This window comes from Dama dama, chromosome 25 (genome assembly GCF_033118175.1).
Source record: "Dama dama isolate Ldn47 chromosome 25, ASM3311817v1, whole genome shotgun sequence".
Classification (NCBI taxonomy): Eukaryota; Metazoa; Chordata; class Mammalia; order Artiodactyla; family Cervidae; genus Dama; species Dama dama.
This window is the reverse complement of record NC_083705.1, coordinates 33,342,485-33,362,795: the sequence shown is the minus strand read 5'-3', so window position 1 is coordinate 33,362,795 and position 20,311 is coordinate 33,342,485. Positions and strand designations below refer to the sequence as shown.

The 20,311-nt window shown below is 38.0% G+C and overlaps 1 protein-coding gene across 3 annotated transcripts in view; it reads left to right on the top strand.

The window, feature by feature from the left end:
- The first annotated feature begins 755 nt into the window (after nucleotides 1-755).
- Nucleotides 756-20,311, top strand: part of NDUFS4 (NADH:ubiquinone oxidoreductase subunit S4) — a 118,812-nt gene continuing 99,256 nt past the window's right edge. For all 3 annotated transcript variants that reach the window (XM_061129806.1, XM_061129805.1, XM_061129804.1), the window contains exon 1: nucleotides 756-876. In XM_061129806.1, the coding sequence (XP_060985789.1) occupies nucleotides 779-876 (98 nt within the window). In that variant the 5' untranslated portion in view covers nucleotides 756-778. The remainder of the gene's footprint in view (nucleotides 877-20,311) is intronic.

The window sequence follows — 20,311 nt, the reverse complement described above, 5'->3', positions numbered from 1 at the left end:
TTTTATAATCCACAGTTAATCATTGTTCTTAAGGTTAGTAGCCCAAAATACAAATATGTTTCTAACAATTGCCTCAGAAGATAATTTTTGTTTTGGATGTCTAGTATCCATGGATTACGATTACACGTTCAGGATCTACTGGGAAAAGACTGATATAAAATAGTATGTTTCATAAGTTTTTCATATGAAAACACACGTCAAAAAAAAAAAAAAACTTCTGCCAGGCCATGTGTCTAGGTTTTTCATTTGGAAAATATGATCATTATAACTATCAACTGCAGAACATCAAACTGAATACAGTCTTTCCTGAGGGCTTGCAAACTGAATCTGGCAACATTTTGGAAAAGTACTACTTGAGGTTCTCAAGAACCAACGAGCCCTCTGGCTCTTCTAGTGGGCTCAGCCCCTTATATTGAGTCCTTTGAAAAAAATTATGAGTTGCAGGTGTTGAAATTCTCAAGCATTTTCTTTCGGTCTCTTCATTAACCGGTATGTAAACCAGTCCTAACAACAGACAAGGATTTTATTTTATGAGGCTGATATTTACACTTAATGCACTTCTTGCATTTTTCTTCCGTCCATTTTCCTTCTTATCTCTTGCAACCAAACGTTTCACCTCTTTAAAAAACTCCATTATTTAACAAAACACCTAACAAGAATCAAATTAACCACCCCCGCCCCCGCCCCCGCCACTCTTTTGCGTTGCGGTTTCATGGGCTTGAAAACGAAGGAAGCTTGTCCCTTGCGGTGATCCGTCCTAGTGTCTGCCTGTAGCAAGATGGCGGCGATCTCAATGTCAGTGGCGCTGAGGCAAGCGTTGTGGGGGAGAAGGGTAGCGACTGTAGCTGCCGTTTCTGTTTCCAAGGTTTCGACCAGGTAACAGGATTGTGAGGCTTCTTCTTCAAGCTTCTCGGGTCTCCCCACCTTTGCGGAGGTCTCTGCTAGCTGGGTCCCGGAGAAGGCCTCGGGAAAACGTCCTTTGCTGACCCTTTCCTCGGGAAAGGGCGGGCGGATTTGGGGCGATCTAGGGGAGCTTGGCCAGGCGAGTGGGGGCGTGCATGCGGGGAGAGGGAAGGAGGACCCCTGGTTTCTTAGAACCTTGCAATGCTGCTATGGGAGAGGGTCTGGGGTATGGGGTTGTCTCCGAAGCTGTGAACCGAGTCTGAGCCCCCAGAGAGGAGGCGGAGTCTCATTTTTCTTCCCCCCTTTCCGAAACCGTCCATTTTTCACCTGTTTTCCCATCACTCCAGTTTTTACTGGAGGGTTGAATCTCTCTTTCCCTTACACGACTTTAAGTGGTATTGACTGGGTTTCTGAACTGAAACATTTTGTCAGGCTGCTTGGGAGGAAAACTTGGTTGGAATTCAATGTTAGTAAAAATACCGCTGCTAGTAATACTGGAAAGTAATGTTAAAAAGGCTGGTGGTAATGCCGAGATGTTTCCCATCCAGAATTTTATTAAAGCCTCACTAATTCAGAGATTATTGTTCATTGTTTTGCACTGAAGCATTTTTGTGGTGGTGTTTTCTTTTTTGACTGCATTACTTAATCCTCCATTTCCCTATTTTTCTGAATTTTCCTGATTTTAGTATAACACAACAGCGCACGTACCCACACACCTATTATCGAGCATTTTTATCTGCAAAAAATTTATTATTTTGTTAAATTGCTATTTTCATAGCTTGTTAGTATAAATATAAACCAGGGTTTTTGTTAATTGCCCTCTGCAGAAGTGCTTAGAACAGCGATGGAAAGACTGGATGGACAGAACTGAAGGGCGTGTGAGGAATGGGAGTGGTTAAAAATTGAAAAGAGAGTCTATTGAAATTAGTTTAGTGTTATATTAAATATAAAGGGAATACAGAGAGTTGGAAAGAGTTAATTAGAAAGGATTTTTGGAGATAAGTTTTATTTAGGTTTTAAATAGTGGATGATGGATGGCAAAGATGCCCTAGGTATGGTCATTGACTTATTGCTCAATGTCTTGAGCGGAATATATGCATAGTACTGTTATTGTTGTTGTTTAGTTGCTAAGTCGTGTCCAACTCTTGCGATCCCATGGACTGTAGCGCCCCCCCCCCCCCCAGCTCCTCTGTGCACGGAATTCTCCAGGCAAGAATACTGCAGTGGGTTGCCTTTTCCTTCTCTGGGGATCTTCCCGACCCAGGGATGGAAACCGCATCTCTTGTGTTTCTACGTTGGCAGGCGAATTCTTTACCTTTGAGCCATCAGAGAAGCTCATATAACACAGTGTCATTGAAAAAAAAAAATTGTAATTAACTGGTCTACTTACGGGGATCTTAAAGAATGGAAAGTATTTCTCTAAGATACTCCACTGGTTAACCTAGGTCTAGAATAGAGGTGACCCAGGTTAGCTATTCTCCTAGATACTATGGAGATTAATTTTGCATTTCCAAGTAATTCACAGTAGCCCTAGAACTGAGAGCAAATTTGAAGGGTCTATGGCCAGTCAAAACGTGGCTATAGGGAATTCCCTGGTAGTCTGGGAGTTACAAGGATTTCCATGTAGCTCAAATCTGCCCGAGATGCAGGAGACCAGGGTTCGATCCCTGGGTCGGGAAGATCTTCTGGAGCAGGGAACGGCAATCCACTCCAGTATTCTTGCCTGGAGAATCCTATGGACAGAGAAGCCTAGTGAGCTACAGTCCGTGGGGTCATAAAGAGTCTGACATGACTGAGCAGCTAGCACACACTAGTGCTTAGAACTCTGCCCTTTCACTGGGGAGGGCCCAGCTTCAATCCCAGGGGTGAACTAAGATCCCACAAGCTTCTGGGGCGTGGCCAAAGATAAACAAATGAAACGTCGCTGTGCTATATGTCTAAGTCACAGCCATTTTATTAGCAGTTTATAGTAGTTGAAGATTTTGGAGACTCTGGTAATTAATTAGTCCTACTTATCCACATTTAAAGAGTTTCTGCTTGCAAATGTGTTTGTTAGAAGAGATTTGAAAATAAAACTTGAAATCATATAAGATGAAATTTGTTTCAGATATTAAAATTCTTAAAAGTCAAAGCAAATTTTAAACACAAGTCAAATGATACACTTGTTTGCTTTCTTTACCTTTTTTTTTTTTTCTTTTTTTACCTAAAGAGCTTATGTTGTTAATTTCGTCTTGAGGGAAATATATGGCACTTCTCTCTTACATACTATTTGCTTTTTATCCTTAAACTCTCTTTACATTATGACTTGAGAGTAATGAAGACTTGGAAAGGTGGAGTGTGGAAAGAGATCCAATTAATGGGGAAATAGACATCTAAAATTCATTGTATTTTATTACTTCATTTGCAAATGATGTGACATTTCAGATCACTTGAGTAAAATGAGAGGGGAGAATCAGTAAGGCCCTTGATAAGGAAGGGAGTAGTGATCAAATACTGAAAAGAAAAAAAAAATGTTAGCAGAAGGAAAGAAGCAGTTAACTGCTACATTAACTTATTAATGTATGAATTTAACTGTAGTATATCTGTAAAAATAACCAAAGAGACCAAAAAACCAGACAACATGTACACATAAGAAAGAGGCAAAAACTAAATGGTGTAGTGGATTTCAGCTGATCCAGTTACTGAGCACATGCTCTAGAGTGAGTGTGTTTCCAGGTGCTTCTTATTTCCCTGTGCTGAAGGAGAGGGGAGAAAACTCTGGATATATGGTCTACATTTTTCCTGACTTTCCTAAGGAATTGTCCAGAGTAAGTTTAGCTATTTAGATATTACTCTTCTCCAGAGGATCTTCCTGGGTTCTCCAGGGATCGAACCCAGGTCTCTTGCATTGTGGGTGGATTCTTTACCAGCTGAGCCACCAGGGAAACCCAAGAATACTGGAGTGGGTAGCCTATCCCTTCTCCAGCGGATCATCCCGACCCAGGAATCAAACCGGGGTCTCCTGTATTGCAGGCAGATTCTTTACCAGCTGAGCTATTAGGGTGGCCCAGAGAAAAATGGCATTTTATTTCAAAATAGCAGTATTTAGGACTCGGGACATTTGATACAGTGTTTTTTTGTTTTCTTTAATCGGTTTATGTATACTCATCTCATCTAACCCTGTTCTATCACTTCTCTCTATTGGACTGTCTTGTGTTTACCTCAAATATAGCTCCTTAGGTTCTTCAGAGGGTGTGCTGTTAATACTGGTGGGAGCTAAGTGTATGGGACCTTTTTGTGAGGCCTGTTTTGTATTGTATTCTTTTTCAGCGTTAGATAAGCCGGTATGAAATTGTGAGTTTGCAGGAACTTTCAATGAGTAAGAGGTATTAAGTTTGATAAGAGTTCTCTGTATACTACACCTTGCTGAGAAACTGTCTCAGCCCAAATTTGAGAAACACTTGTTGTTTTTCAGTTGCTGTCATATCTGACTCTTTGGGACCCATGGACTGCAGAACGCCAGGCTTCCCTGTCCTTCACTATCTCCTGGAGTTTGCTCAAACTCACGTGCATTGAGTTGGTGATGCTATCCAACCATCTCATCCTCTGTCATCCCCTTCTCCTCCTGCTTTCAATCTTTCCCAGCATCTGGGTCTTTTCCAGTGAGTCGGCTCTTTGCATCAGTTAACCAAAGTATTGGAGCTTCAGCTATTAGGACATTTAAAATCAGTAGATTGGCTTCTGCCTCAGATAAGCTGGATAAACAAATTCCTCTCTGAAGGGCAGCTACTTTTTGCTGTCTGGAACATATCAAAACCAAGTTTTGTGAGCTTGCAGTGTTTCTAATGTGATTTCTAATAGGTGTCATTGTTTTGACTATTTTCCTCATTAAAAATACCCTTAATTAGTGGGTCTGTTTTCATCAGTAGCAGACATATTTGTTGAATTCCTCTTAGGAGATTTAAACACTAGTTAAATATTTTAACACTCTGAGTTCCTGCTCTAGAGTGAGTCTAGAGCACTCTCAGTTCAGTTCAGTCACTCAGTCGTGTCCAACTCTTTTCGACCCCATGGATAGCAGCACTCCAGGCTTCCCTGTCCATCACCAACTCCCAGAGCTTGCTCAAACTTGTGTCCATTGAGTTGGTGATGCCATCCAACCATCTCATCCTCTGCTGTCCCCTTCTCCTCCTGCCTTCTATCTTTCCTAGCATCAGGGTCTTTTCTAGTGAATCAGTTCTTCACATCAGGTGGCCAAAGTATTGGAATTTCATCTTCGGCATCAGTCCTTCCAATGAATATTCAGGACTGGTTTCCTTTATGATGGACTGGTTGGATCTCCTTGCAGTCCAAGGGACTCTCAGGAGTCTTCTCCAACACCACAGTTCAAAAGCATCAATTCGTCAGCGCTCAGCTTTCTTTATAGTCCAACTCTCACATCCATACGTGACTTCTGGAAAAATCATAGCTTTGACTACATGGACCTTTGTTGGCAAAGTAATGTCTCTGCTTTTTAATATGCTGTCTAGGTTGATCATAACTTTCCTTCTAAGGAATAAGCATCTTTTAATTTCATGGCTGCAGTCACCATCTGCAGTGATTTTGGAGTCTAAAGTCTGCCACTCTTTCCACTGTTTCCCCATCTATTTGCCATGAAGTGATGGGACCAGATGCCATCATCTTAGTTTTCTGAATGTTGAGTTTTAAGCCAGCTTTTTTACTCTCCTCTTTCATTTTCTTCAAGAGGCTCTTTAGTTCTGCCGTAAGGGTGGTGTCATCTGCATATCTGAGGTTATCGATATTTCTCCCTGCAACCTTGATTCCAGTTTGTGCTTCATCCAGCTTGGCATTTCACATGATGTAGTCTGCATGTAAATTGAATAAGCAGGGTGACAATATACAGCCTTGACGTACTCCTTTCCCATTGGAACCTGCCCATTGTTCCATGTCCGGTTCTAACTGTTGCTTCCTGATCTGCATACAGATTTCTCAGGAGGCAGGTAAGGTGGTCTGGTATTCCCATCTCTTTAGAATTTTCCACAAGTTTGTTGTGATCAACACAGTCAAAGACTTTGCTGTAGTCAGTAAAGCAGAAGTATATGTTTTTCTGGAACTCTTTTGCTTTATTGATGATCCAGTGGATGTTGGCAATTTGATCTGTTGCTCCTCTGCCTTTTCTAAATCCAGCTTGAACATTTGGAAGCTCTTGGTTCATGTACTGTTGAAGCCTAGCTTGGAGAATTTTGAGCACTACTTTGCTAGACTGTGAGATGAGTGCAATTGTGCAGAGACTAATTCTAATTAGTCTTAATATTAGAATTATGTCTCGGCACATAGTAAATTTTACCTAAATATATGCTGATTTTATTATTGGTTTGAATAGGCCAAATATTTTTCTTTTCTTTAATCTTATTGATGGATATCGTGGTAGCTGATATTGTTATTTACAATATTTCCATTCCCTGTGACAGGATTATGCATCACTGCCCTATTGGCCAAATGACTTGTTTTGACCAATGAAATCTTAACCAGAAATGGTTAGGTTACGTCAGACACTAGCTCCAGGAACTTTCCCATGTTTTGCCATGTTGTTTTTTCCTCTGCTGTCCCAGGTGGGCTTTTTTCTTTCAGCCTAGATCCTGGAATAAAGATAACATGGGGGAAAGCAGAGCTGATTATTATAGGTTATATAAAATATAAAGAGACTAAGAAATAAAATTTGTTATAAGCCACATAGATGTTTGGATTGTTGACTACCTCAGCATAACAGCCTATAATGACTCTTACACATACACATGAAAATAAGCAGGTTTTGGTAGATGCACTGATATATCAGTAATTAGGCCACAGGCTTTTGGAGGGATGGAAAAAGTTATAATTTATTTTTCTATACTTCATAGTACCTAGTGTAATGGGTCTTATAGTAACAAGTCAACACTTATCACATAGATGAGTAAATACATATTCAGAGATGGTAAGGAAAAACAGGAAGCCATAGGTAGTATTTCTGCTAATAGCGTCATCAGTGAAAGCCAGGTAGGCAATAACCTACATACATGTGGATATAAAATATCTACAACACACATTCTTTTCTCATCATTTGCAGTGGTCTGAGTTTAGGATATTCACGTAAAACCCTGTTAACTTCTGGATTGAAGTTGTCTCATGAATAGATCTTTTTTGTATTCATACATTTCTTTGAGAAGTGTCCTGATTTCTCTTTTGTTTTCAAATTTAAAAAAGATGTGGAAATAAATTTATTTGAGAAAGTGTCCTCACAGAACATCTGAGCTCTTTAGGAATAATAGTAACTAAAGGTGATTAATTAGACTTGCTATCTGCAAGCTACTTGAAGTTCTTAAAAGTTAAGTACATGGGACTTAGTGAAGAAAAATGAGACAACTTGGTTCCTGTATAATAACATGTTTAGAAGAGGTCTCTGTTTGGGAATAGGGTGAATACAGGATAAGAGCATTTCAAATGAAAAAGCTTCTAAAATATATCCTTTGGTGAACATTGAGAATCATTTTATGATGTTTATTCTGAGTACAAATTAATAATAGCAGCTAACATTTCTCACTTAGTGTGTATTAGCCACTGTGCCAAGGACTTTACCTTCATTATCCCATTTCTCAAAGTAATCCTATGAATTTAGGTGTTTTTATTCTTATTTTTCAGATGGGGAAACATTTTTAAGTTTACATTACTAGGAAACAGTCTGACTTAGCTAAAGGAATATGTGACTTTTGCAGGAAGAAGTATTATGTCTGATAATAGTAACTTACAAGTTGTGTCTTCTCTGTTTTTTTCCTTTTAGCAAGGTATATTTTTTATTTGAAAGACTATCTGATGCTCTTTACTTTCACTCCACTGTTCCTTTTATACTATGAGAGTCTCCAATTGAGGAATTGGGGCTTTTTTTTTTTTTGTGGTAAGGATCTTCCCCCTAAAGTTTGTTATTATTTTTGATAAGAGACTGTAGGTAACTTCATGACTATATTGTTTTTCCCTCTTAAACAAAATACATGTAATGTATATTGAACATGGTATACTGAACATATTTTTCTTCCTTATCCTTGTGATCATTGGGAAAAAGTTATTGTATTCTGCTACCTTTAAAAACTATCAGGTGTCTGCTATGCTTTCTGAGTTCTTATGTCTGCTTTTTAATAGTGTTTTTATGTCCTTCCTTGACTGGTCTGCTCCCCTTTAGCATTTCCATTACTACTTTTCATTTATAATGGATTTGTATACCAAGCAAATAAACCTATTAGAATTTTGTATAAAATAAAATAGAATTAAAGTTTTGTTGGTGGCAGAAATTTACTTTATTGTGATTACAGCCTTGAACTTTTTAAACGTTGACAGATAATACATATAATTGTTGTTGAGTCACTAAGTTTATCTGACTTTTTTGTGACCCTATGGACTGCAGCCCATCAGGTTCCTCTGTCCTACGTGAGCTCTTTATTATAACTTTTTTTTCAGTTTGCAGTATCCAGACACCCTGATGGGATTTTTGCAGTGATCATATTCTTCGTAACAACTTTCATCCGAATCTCTGGATATTTTAGCAAACTATTCAAAGTCTTTTGTCCTTTAAGTAATGGCATGAGGACAATTCAGAATTTGTTTCAAATCCGTTACTGAGTATTTTAATAGATGAAATATTAAATTTAAGTTATATTAAATATTTAAGGAAAATTAAATTGTATTAAATATTAAATAGTATTTAATAGATTAAAATACTAAGGCTCTTTAGAACCAGTTGCTCAAATGTGACCTTTTTTTCTTGACTTTACTGTCTAGACTTAAATTTTTTCCCTTATGGGATCATGCTGTAGTTCAGTTGTTTTTAAACTAACTCTTGGTATGCATCAAAATCACCTGTTGTGTGCATAAATAATTCAGATGTCTTGGTCCCAATATATATTGGTTCACTAAGTTTAGGTTGAGATCTAGTTCTGTAGTGATTCTGAAGGGAAGGTAAGGCTGAAAACTGCTGTTTTTGTTTAATACTTTCCATGCTATATCTTGAAGGACGTCAAAATGAATTTTACCTTAGGTGGAGTAAAAAAACAGCAAAAATTCTTCTGTTTTTGTATATTTTCCTAATCTAAGTTTTGTGTTTTCTACCCATGTGTTTTATAGAGGCTTTTTCTAGGAGATACTTTCCTTTGAGGCAAAGCAGGCATTTTGATAATTTTGGAGAAAGCAGGCCATGTTACTCACTCTCCAGAGACTCTTGTTCTTCCTTTTGGAAGGGCTCAGGTTTAATATAGCACAGCTGTTGAACTCTGCCCTTCAGAGTTTTAAGAAGAAAGTGTTTTATCCTTTAAAATGGAAATGACTTTTTTAGGGAGGTGGTCTTTGGCTGGATATAGTTCTCTAAGAAAGCTTTTCTAGAGTTCTTTTGTTTCAGTGATTTCTTAGAATTGTTTCAGATGTTTGAGAGCACTATCTCTGAGAGTAAAGATCTGGCTGCTTTTGTAATGTGTTTTGCTGTATCCTTAACAAAGCTAGATGAAGGATTTATTTCTTTGTGTTTTCTAGGACTCAAAAATATGTTCTTTTCTTTATTCAGCCACTCCATACATAAGTAAATGGTCCTTGAATAGCTTTACTAGACAAAAGATCCTGTTCTAGATGACTGTTCAGCAAGCCATATGCTTCTCCTAAAAATGTCAGTCTGTCCTGATGAGCTTTAAAGTGAATACAGATGTTTTGGCTCTTTTGAGGACTACCACCCTTTGTGTGGAAAGAGTACTTTTTCAAGAAATTTCTTCACTGTACTTACAGAAGTTTGCATGAAATTTATATTTGTAACTTTTGTCTTTTATGCCTAATGAAATTAGATTTAATTGGTCATTAATAATTTGAATTTAATGTCCTTAGTACAAATGAAATTTAGAGAAATAAAATAGGTCTTAATAAGGCTTTTGTTAAGGTTTTGTATTTATTTGGTCTTTTTAAAATTGGAAACTTAGAGTGCTATTAAATATTTTTGTGCAATGAAAGGTGATACAAAGGGATTTTTGTCAAAATTTTGACACAAAGGGATACCTTTTTGATTGGGATACCTTTTTGATTTTCAGTGTCTTCTACTTTGGTAGGTTAACTGTAGAAGTTATAGTTCATAGATTCATAGAATGTTTGAGGTGGAAGAAGACTCTTGGATCATCCTGTCTGATCCTTTATTTAATGCAGGAATCCCCAGAACTTTCTGCTTCTTGATTATCTAGCACTTGAGGAATATATGGTGAATTTCTGGTAGCCTTAAAAGCCCTCTGTACTTTTATTTAGACTTACTGGTAAATGAAGTTTCTCTTTAATACTATATGGAAAAATTGTAACCCTTATACATATGTCAGCCCTTCAGTTAATTGAAGACATTTGTCATCAGTCATTCTCCCTCTGAGTTTTTGCTCCAGGCTTAGCATGTCTACTTTGTTTACCCCTAATTAATGACAAAGTTTCCTAATGCTTTACTACTTCTTGGTACTCCTTAGGGTGTATTTCATTTTTCCGGTATCTATCTTTGAACTATATACTGTATTTTTAAGTAAATGAGGTGATCAAATGTGGTAGGTTAGTTAATTGAAATCATAAAAGAGTTGACTCTTGATTGGATTTAACATTTTTTTAATTTTTAAAATTATTAAGAAAAATTCACTGTCTTCCTTTGGTGAACAGTTTTTAGAATTTTAACACATGTATGGATTTGTGTGATTACCTCAGTCATCAGGATACAGAATAACAAAATATTTTACCCCAAAAGAGTCCTTCTCAACCCCTGTAATCTCTGGCAACAGATAATCTTTTCTTCATCTCCTTAGTTTTTTGATTTTGAGACTGTAATATTAATGGAACCATATGGTATACAGCCTTGTGAAAATTGGTTTCTTTCATTCACCATAATGCCTTCGAGAATCTTCTAAGTTGTGTGTGTCAATAACTCATTCTTCTTATTGCTAAATAATATTCCATTGTTTGAATGTACCACAGTTTATCCATTTATCCCCGGAAGGTCGTTTGAATTATTTCTAGTTTTTGGCAGTTGTAAATAGAGCCACTTTCAAACATTTGTATACAAGATTTTGTGTACACATTCCATTTCTCTAGCATATATATCTAGGAGGGAGATTCCTGGGCCATAGGTAGCCACACTTTTTGGGGAGCTGTTCTCGGTCTTCATTGCTGTGCATAGGCTTTTTCTCATTGCAGTGAGTGGGGATTTCTCTCTAATTTTGGTGTATGAGCTTCTCATTGAGGTGGCCTCCGTCTGTGGGGTCACACAGAGTTGGACGCGACTGAGGCAACCTGGCAGCAGCTCTCATTGCAGAGCATGGGCTCTAGACGAGGGGGCGTCCGGGGCTGCAGTGCGTGGCCTCAGCAGTTGCAGTCCCTGGGCCTCAGAGCACAGGCTCCACAGTTGTGGCAGATGGGCTTAGTTGCTCCACGGCATGTAGGATCTTCTGGACCAGGGATTGAACCAGCATCTCCTGCGTTGACAGGTGGATTCTCTACCGCTGAGCCATTAGGGAAGCCTCAGGTAATATACTTTTACTTTATAAGATACTGCAAAACCATTGTCCAGAGTAGTTGTACCATTTTGCTTTTCCAGCAGCAATGTATAAAATTTAGTTGCTTTATATCCTTATTAACATTGGTATTATCAATATTTTTAAGATTTAACCATTTTAATTGGTGTATAATAATTCATTGTATTTTTTTTAAACAACTTTATTGAGACATAATTACCATATAATTCACTCATATAAAATGTATGATTTGCTGGTTTGTAGTATATTTACGGGCTTCCCTCATAGCTCAGTTGGTAAAGAATCTGCCTGCAGTGCAGGAGACCCAGGTTCGATTCCTGGATTGGGAAGGTCCCCTGGAGAAGGAAATGGCAACCCACTCCAATATTCTTGCCAGGAGAATGCCATGCACAAAGGAGCCTAGCAGGCTACAGTCTATGGATTTGCAAGAGTCAGACACGACTTAGCGGAGTTGTACAACTGTTCACTGTCAGTTTTAGAACATCACTCCAAGAAGAAATCCTGTGCTCATTAGCCATCACTATGTGTTTTTTCCCTTTCCCTAGCCCTAGGCAGCCACGAGTCTGCTTTCTGTCTTTTAAGTTTGCCTACTCTGGGCATTTCATGCAAAGAGGATCACATGTTACTTTTTGTGACTGGCTTCTTTTAATGTTTTCAAGGTTTATCTGAATTGTAGCATGTATCAGTACTTTATTCCTTTTTATTGATGGATGATATTCTGTTGAATGGACATATCACACTCTGTTTATCCACAAGTTGATGGACATTGGGAGTGTCTACCTTTTGGTTAGTATGAATAATGTTCTATGAACATTGGCTTCCCAGGTGGCCCAGTGATAAAGAATCTGCCTACCAGTGCCGGAGATACCGGAAACATGGGTTCAGTCTTTGGCTCAGGAAGATTCCCCTAGAGGAGGAAGTGGCAACAACCTCCAGCATTCTTGCTGGGAAAATTGCATGGACAGAGAACCCTGGTGGGCTACAGTCTATGGGGTTGCAAAGGCACACAGCAATACTGTGAACATTTGTGTACAGGTTTTTGTGTGGCACAGGTTTTCCTTCTTTTGGGTATATCCAGATTAGTTGAATTGCTGGATAATATGATAACTTTGTGTTTAGCCCTCTGAATAATTGCCAGACTCTTTCCAAACTGGCTGCACCACTTTACATCCCCACCAGCATGTATGAATGAGGGTCTTCATAACCTTGCCAATACTTATTACCAATTTTATCATAGCTGTCGTAGTGAGTATGAGGTGGTTTTGATTTGCATTTCCATTATGGATAACTCATTGTGGTTTTAATATGTATTTCCTGATAGCTGATAATATTGAGGCCAAGTATCTGTAATATCTTTTGCCCATTTTTAAGTTTTGTCTATTTTCTTATTGTTGAGTTTTGAGAGTTCTTAAAATACTCTGGCTATAAGTCCTTTGTTGGATATGTGGTTTGCAAATATTTTCTGCTCATCTGCAGCTTTTCTTTACATTCTTTTTAACAGTATTTTTTAGAGATTAAAAGTTCTTAATACTGATAAAGTCCAGTTCACCAGCTTTTTTCTCTTATTTATTGTACTTTTGTTGTCGTATTTAAGAACTCTTGGCCTAACCCTAGGGCATGAGTATTTTTTACTGTTTTCTTATTGAGGCTTTGAAATGTTTTTATTCAGATCTATGATCATATTGAGTGAATTTTTATATAAAATGAGATTTAAGTTGAGGTTAATTTTTTTGCATACAGATGTTTGTTTGTTCCAACACCATTTATTGTAAAGACTATTCTTTTATAATTGAATTGTTTTTGGACCTTTATCAGTGTTCAGTAATATTTGTCGGGGTTTATTCCATTGATCTAAATCCCTTTGCCAATACCACACAGACTTTGATTACTGTAGCTTTATGGTTAATGTACTGTAATTGAGGAGTTGTGGTTCTTCCAGTTTCATTCTTCTTTTTCAAAAACTTTTTAGCTATTTGAGTTCCTTTGCTTGTCCATCTAAAATTTAGAATCATTTTATCCATATCTCTGAAAATTCCAGCTGGGATTTTGATTGGTATTGTTTTAAATCTATAGATTAATTTGAGGAGAGTTGGACCATAAAGAAGGCTGAGCACCAAATAATTGATGCTTTTGAATTGTGGTGCTGGAGAAGACTCTTGAGAGTCCCTCAAGATCCCTCCAGCAAGGAGATCAAACCAATCAATCCTAAAGGAAGTCAGTCCTGAATATTCATTGGATGGACTGATGTGAAAGTTGAAGCTCCAATACTTTGGCTGCCTGATGTGAAGAGCTGACTCACTGGAAAAGACCCTGATCCTGGGAGAAATTGAAGACAAAAGGAGAAGTGGGTGGCAGAGGATGAGATTGTTAGCATCACTGTCTCAATGGACATGAGTTTGAGCAAACTTTCGGAGACAGTGGAGGACAGGGAAGCCTGGTGTGCTACGGTCCATGGGGTTGCAAAGAATCAGACATGACTTAGCGACCGTACAACAACAAAATTGGAGGATAGTTGTCATTTCTAAAAATAAAATATTTATTTGGCTGCACTGGGTCTTGGTTGCATGCAAACTCTTAGTTGTGGTATGTAGGATATAGTCCCCTGACCAGAGAACGAACCAGGGAGCCATGCATTATGAAGTCGGAATCTTAACCACTGGGCCACCAGGGAAGTCCTGAGTTGTCATTTTTATTATGTTGGACCCTCCAATCCATATACATGGATGTGTCTTCATGTATTTATTGATTTCTTTCATTGCTGTTTCATAGTTTTGAATGTGCAGATCCTATATGTTCTATTTATGCCTATATATCTCAGTTTTGGGGAGCTGTGGTAAATAGCCTTGTTTTTAAGATTTCAGTTTCTTATTGAATGTTGTTATGTATAGAAATAGGATTGATTTTTGTGTGTTTGACTTTGCAGGCAACTTTGCTAAATTCATTTGTTAGTTCTTTATGTATTTTGTAGATTCTTTGGGATTTTTTTAAAGTAGGTAATCATGCATTCTGTGAATAGGGACAGTTTATTTCTTCTGTCCAATCTCTGTACCTCATTGAGGTTGTGATTGTATTAATAAGAAGGTAGGACCAACATCTCAATGAACGGAGAAAAAGATTTCATTGCTTCTAGTTTTTGGCTCTTTTAGGCTTCCATGTATACCACTTGGTACATGAGAAAACAAAGTAAATAGAAAAAAAATGGATGATTTACACACTCAAACATTTCTGTTAGTTCTCTTTCTAGCTTCTTGGGACAGAATACTTCTCCCGAAGTGCTCATTTCTAAGTTTGCAGTTCCATTAAGTTTAGGCAAGGGATCAATCAGTTCAGTTCAGTCACTCAGTGATGTCCAACCCTTTGCGACCCCATGGACTGCATGCAGCACACCAGGCTTCCCTGTCCATCACCAACTTCCAGAGCTTGCTCAAATTCGTGATGCCATCCAACCATCTCATCCTCTGTTGTCCCCTTCTCCTGCCTTCAGTCTTTCCCAGCATCAAGATCTTTTCCAATGAGTCAGTTCTTTGCATCAGGTGGCCAAATTATTGGAGCTTCAGCTTTCATATCAGTCCTTCCAATGAATATTCAGGACTGATTTCCTTTAGGATTGACTGGTTTGATCTCCTTGCAGTCCAAGGGATTCTCAAGAGTCTTCTCCAACACCACAGTTCAAAAGCATCAATTCTTCAGCATTCAGCTTTCTTTATGGTCCAACTCTCACATCCATACATGACTACTAGAAAAACCATAGCTTTGACTGTGTGGATCTTTGTTGGCAAAGTAATGTCTCTGTTTTTTAATATGCTGTCTAGGTTGGTTATAGCTCTTCTTCCAAGGAGCAAGCATCTTTTAATTTCATGGCTGCCATCACCATTTGCAGTGATTTTGGAGCCCATGAAAATCTTTGTTTTTTCAATGTTGAATTTTAAGCCAACTTTTCACTTTCCTCTTTCACCCTCATCAAGCGGCTCTTTAGTTCCTCTTTGCTTTCTGCCGTAAAGGTGGTGTCATTTCCATATCTGGGGTTATTGATATTTCTCCCTGCCAATCTTGATTCCATCTTGTGCTTCATTCAGCCTGGCATTTCACATGATGTAATCTGCATATAAGTTAAAGAAGCAGGGTGACGGTATACAGCCTTGATTTACTCCTTTCCCAATTTGGAACCAGTCTATTGTTCCATGTCCGGTTCTAACTATTGCTTCTTGACCTGCATACAGATTTCTCAGGAGGCAGGTAAGGTGGTCTGATATTCCCATCTCTTTAAGAATTTTCCACAGTTTGTTGTGATCCACACAGTCAAAGGCTTTAGCGTAATCAGTGAAGCAGAAGGCAAGGGATACTAGAGGGAAAAATAATATGGCAAACTCGTCTCTGGTTGAGTGATACTTTGAGTTCTGATCATCTTTCCCTAATCTGCTTGCTATTTACTTTACAGTGGTAAAATAACTTTTCGTGTATCATGTCCAGAGATTATGATTGCATTCAGTGGGAGAGACAGAATAGAGTGTGCTTATTACATTTTACCACAGCCAGCCAGCCTAGAATGAATTATCTAGTTCTAATATTGCTCACATTTTAGCACATCTGAATGAAAAATCCTGTGGACAGAGGAGCCTGGTAGGCTACAGTCCATGGAGTCACAAAGAGTCAGAAGTGACTGAGTGACTTCGCTTTCACTTTCACTTTAGCACATCTGAATAAATTTAAAAGATCTAAAGTGACTCCCAACAGTTCTTCATACAATCATACTCTAAACCATTGTTTCTCAACTGTGGTGGGAGAAAGAATCTTAGAAATGGGCCAGAGAAAGGGTTTCAAAGAAAATACATGTTCCCTTAGTAGAAAATTATGACATTTAATAAACGATGGAAGATTGTTACCCATGTTAATTGGCAGAAAAATACCTCAAGTCCTTGGTTTAGACCACCAACCAATAGATCTTAATTTCTTTGAGAGGGTATAGAAGTCAGAGTTTTATTTTGAGTAGCTGATGGAAGTTTTGCTGACTTTCTTCTAGAGATGTGTATATCTCTAGAAATACATAAAATTGAGAGTTGAGATTTCTAGGGGATTCATGGATCCCAGGCTTTGTAGCCCTCCATAGAGAGCATTAGATCTTAAGCAACATTTTCTTTATACTAGCTCTTGTTTTAGACTGTTCTCAGTTACAAGTTACAGAAACCTAAAAACTCAAACAACTAGCACAGTCAGGAAAAGGCAATTGACTTAGATCATCAAGCAATGGAAGGGGCAGGGTAACTAACTGGTCCCAGGGATCAGAGCTAGAAAGCTTCCAGACTCTCTAATTTGTCTCTGTCATTTGTCAACCACTATGTCAGGTTGTTTTTTCCTGATGTGGCAGATATAGCTGATGGAAGTGTTTTCAGGCTTATATCTCATTGTTTTATCATTAGAGAGGGACTAAAAATCCCTTTCTTTGGTACCAAGTTTAAAAATCTTGGGAATATTCAACTGAGTCAGATTAAACAGACTATGGGTTTACTATAATATAGCCATTGTAATTTTACTTAACCTGTTGTACCATACAACAGGATACATGTTGGTTATCCTACATGTATCATGCATGTAGATTATAGGAACTCTGGAAGTCAGTTGTAATGAAAGCTGGGCCTCTTGAAGAAAAATTAAAAAACCAGTAATATTTTATAGTATCCTTAGAGAACAAATAATGTCTGTATATATTGTGTAGACTGACCTCTTACCTTTTTCTTAAAGAAATCTGGCACTTTGCTTGCTAAAAGTTGGTTCACTCATTCAATAAATATTTGTAATTATTTTCTAGTCTCCAAGATTGCATTTCTGCACTTTGCTAGAATGTGTACCCTTAGAACATCTGCTTTGAGGATGAACATATTAGGATAGAAGTGTTCAAGCAGAGGCTAGAACACTTAGGGTCTTATGGGTGGGCTTTGTCTTAGATTGGCATTTCCCAGAGAAGAATATGAAACAAAAACATGGATATAGGTGGTTTATTTGAAAACTGACCTAGGAACTAGAAGTGAGGAGCTTTGGAGTGAGACAGGGAAGGAGGGAAAAAGGGAGATAAATGAGATTGCTTGCAGTGAGCAAGTAAGAGGTTCAATTTCAGTGGAATCTTAAGAATCATACAGAATGCCTTTCAGTATTATCCATTTGAAAGCTGGAAGGCTCGGACATTTACCCACTGGTTCTTGTTTGCTTTTGGTTGAAGGTGTTAGCTTTTTTTGTGCTTTTGAGTTATTATAGTGCTCCTTAAGACCCTGAGGCATAATGGGTTCCCTTCAGTTGGAATACTGGAAGATGACATGAGTCTGAGCTGCTGGGGCTGTGGCTGAAATGAAAAATAGGTCAAGGAAATGTAATGTGAACACCAAAAGTATTGGTTATAGGCTTCCTTATAACTCAAACGAGTCTTTGTAACCTGTTATTTTGAGGGTGCTAATAATAATTTTAATAGCTATAATTTATTGAACACAGACACTGTGGTAATTGCTTTATGTATGTTATTTCATAAAAGTGAATGATCTCATTTTAGATGATCTGTTGATAATTATTTTACAGTTTAATCTATTCCTGGGCTTCCCTGGTGACTCAGAAGATAAGGAATCTGCCTGCAGAGCTAGAGACCTGGGTTTGATCCCTGCGTTGGGAAGATCCCCTGGAGGAGGGCATGGCAACCCACTCCAGTATCCTTGCCCGGAGAATCCCCATGGATAGAGGAGCCTGGTGGGCTACAGTCCATAGGGTCGCAAAGAGTTGGACATGACTGAGTGACTAAGCACAGCACAGTCTATTCCTAGGGTTGTAAATAAGTCATATTTTTTAGAATTTGCTTTATTCACCAGTATTTTGAAGGACATGACAAAGGATCAGGAAACCGAAGTCTTACAACTCACTTAACTGTAAATAATAATAGAAGTTCTCCAGAGGCGAGGACACTTCCATGCTTAAAGAATTCATGATGGCACAATACTCCTGTATTATGTACCAGTTGACCAGTGACTTTATAACATCCCAGCAGACAAAGATAAACCTATAGAATTTTCTTTGAATTTGAGAATGTAACAGATACAGCTATTGGCCAGTAACCTGGGTGAATGAGCATATATTTTCCCTTCACTGATACTACCTAAATGATTTAATGATAGTTTTGAGAACTTTTTTCAGCTGCTACCTTTTAGGCTCATGTTCCTATCCCACTGTTGTCTGTGGCTGATTACTATGGTAATAGCCTTGTTGCCCATCTTATTAACTTGTTTTAGCATACCATAGTAGTGCATAGTTAGCTCTAGGATACATACAGTGCATCAGGGGTTATTTCACAAATTCCTTTTCCTTTAGTTGAGACTTAGAACATTGGTATTCTGCTGCTATTGAAATTACTGGTTTAAGTATTAATGCATCTTAATTACTGCTTGTAAAAGGCCCCTTTTAGGACTCGAGTTTTTATTTTGGTCCCAAATTTAATCTTTTGGCTTTAAGTTCAAACTGTTGATGTGGCCAACTCTCTAAATAGTCTCTTCGCTAAGTGTCCTTGACTCTAGTTTTGGGAAAAACTGCTTTCTAGAGACTTTCTGTTAACTGCTGATAGTAGCCATGCTGCCAGGCTATATTTTTAGCTTTTTCATACTTGAACTACTCTATTGGAGCCATCGCATCAGTTAATATAGTATTTAGAAGCACATGTTTTAGAGTCAACTCGACCTACATTTGAATTCCAACTCTGACACTGCTTAGCTCTGTCTTTGTGCTTGTTTTCTGTTGTGTAAATTGGACATAAAAACCTCTGTTTCATAAAGTATATGAAGTATTTAGGGCAGTGTGTGGCATATGCTAAGGCCTAATAATTTGTAACAACAGAATCATCATCGTCATTATTCTTGTAGCTTCTTTTAGTGTTTATTACTTTCTTCTCCTTTTCATCCCCTCCTTTTGTAAATCTTACCTAGATTCTAGTTCCTCTTCTTAGATTATTGGAGCATCTTGGATTTTGTGTTTATTTAGTTTTTTATTCACGAGTTTGTAAAAGATGTATCTGCACCTGGCTTTTTCCAGATTGTGACCTCCCAGGCACCCCTCAGCTCAGTGTAATCTATTTTTGGTATCCATCATTCTACTGAAATAGCTTTCGTCAAGGTCGATAGTGAACCTGCTGCTAAATGAAGAGACCTTTCTCCGTCCTTATCTTACATGGCCTTTGCAGTCCAAAAGGATGGCTTTCTCATTCTTGAAAGAGTCTTCCTTTCACTTCTATTTTGGCTTTTCTCACTTTTGACTGCCCATCATCTTTTGCCCTTTTCTTGAACTGGCAGTGTTTCTCAGAGTTTGATTTATAGTTCTTTACTCTTTTAAAAGTGTTTTATATTATATAATACTTTATATACACATGAATATATACATGTATATATATGTTTAGAAAGCACAACGGCAAAGTGAATTGATGTGAACTCACCATTCAATTTAAAAATTACCAATACCTTGTTTCTTTGCATACTCTGTGATAGGCTGAATAATACCCTTTCACTCTAAAATGTCCATGTGTTAATCCCCAGAACATATGAATCTTACCTTGAATGCAAAAGTGACTTTATAGATATGATTAAATTGAGGCTTATTTTAGAGGTGAGAATTTATCCTTTTGGGCCTGATGTAATAAAAACGGTTCTTATAAGAAGGACACAGGAAGAGTCGGAGGAGAAGGAAATACCGCCAACAGAAGCAGAGACTAGAGTGATGTGACCACATGGTAAGGCAGACTATGAAAGCTGGAAAAGACAAGGAAGCGCTTTTCCCTTGGTGCCTCCAGAAGGAACCAGCCTTGTGACACATTGCTTATTATTAGCCTGTGAGACTCATTTTGGATT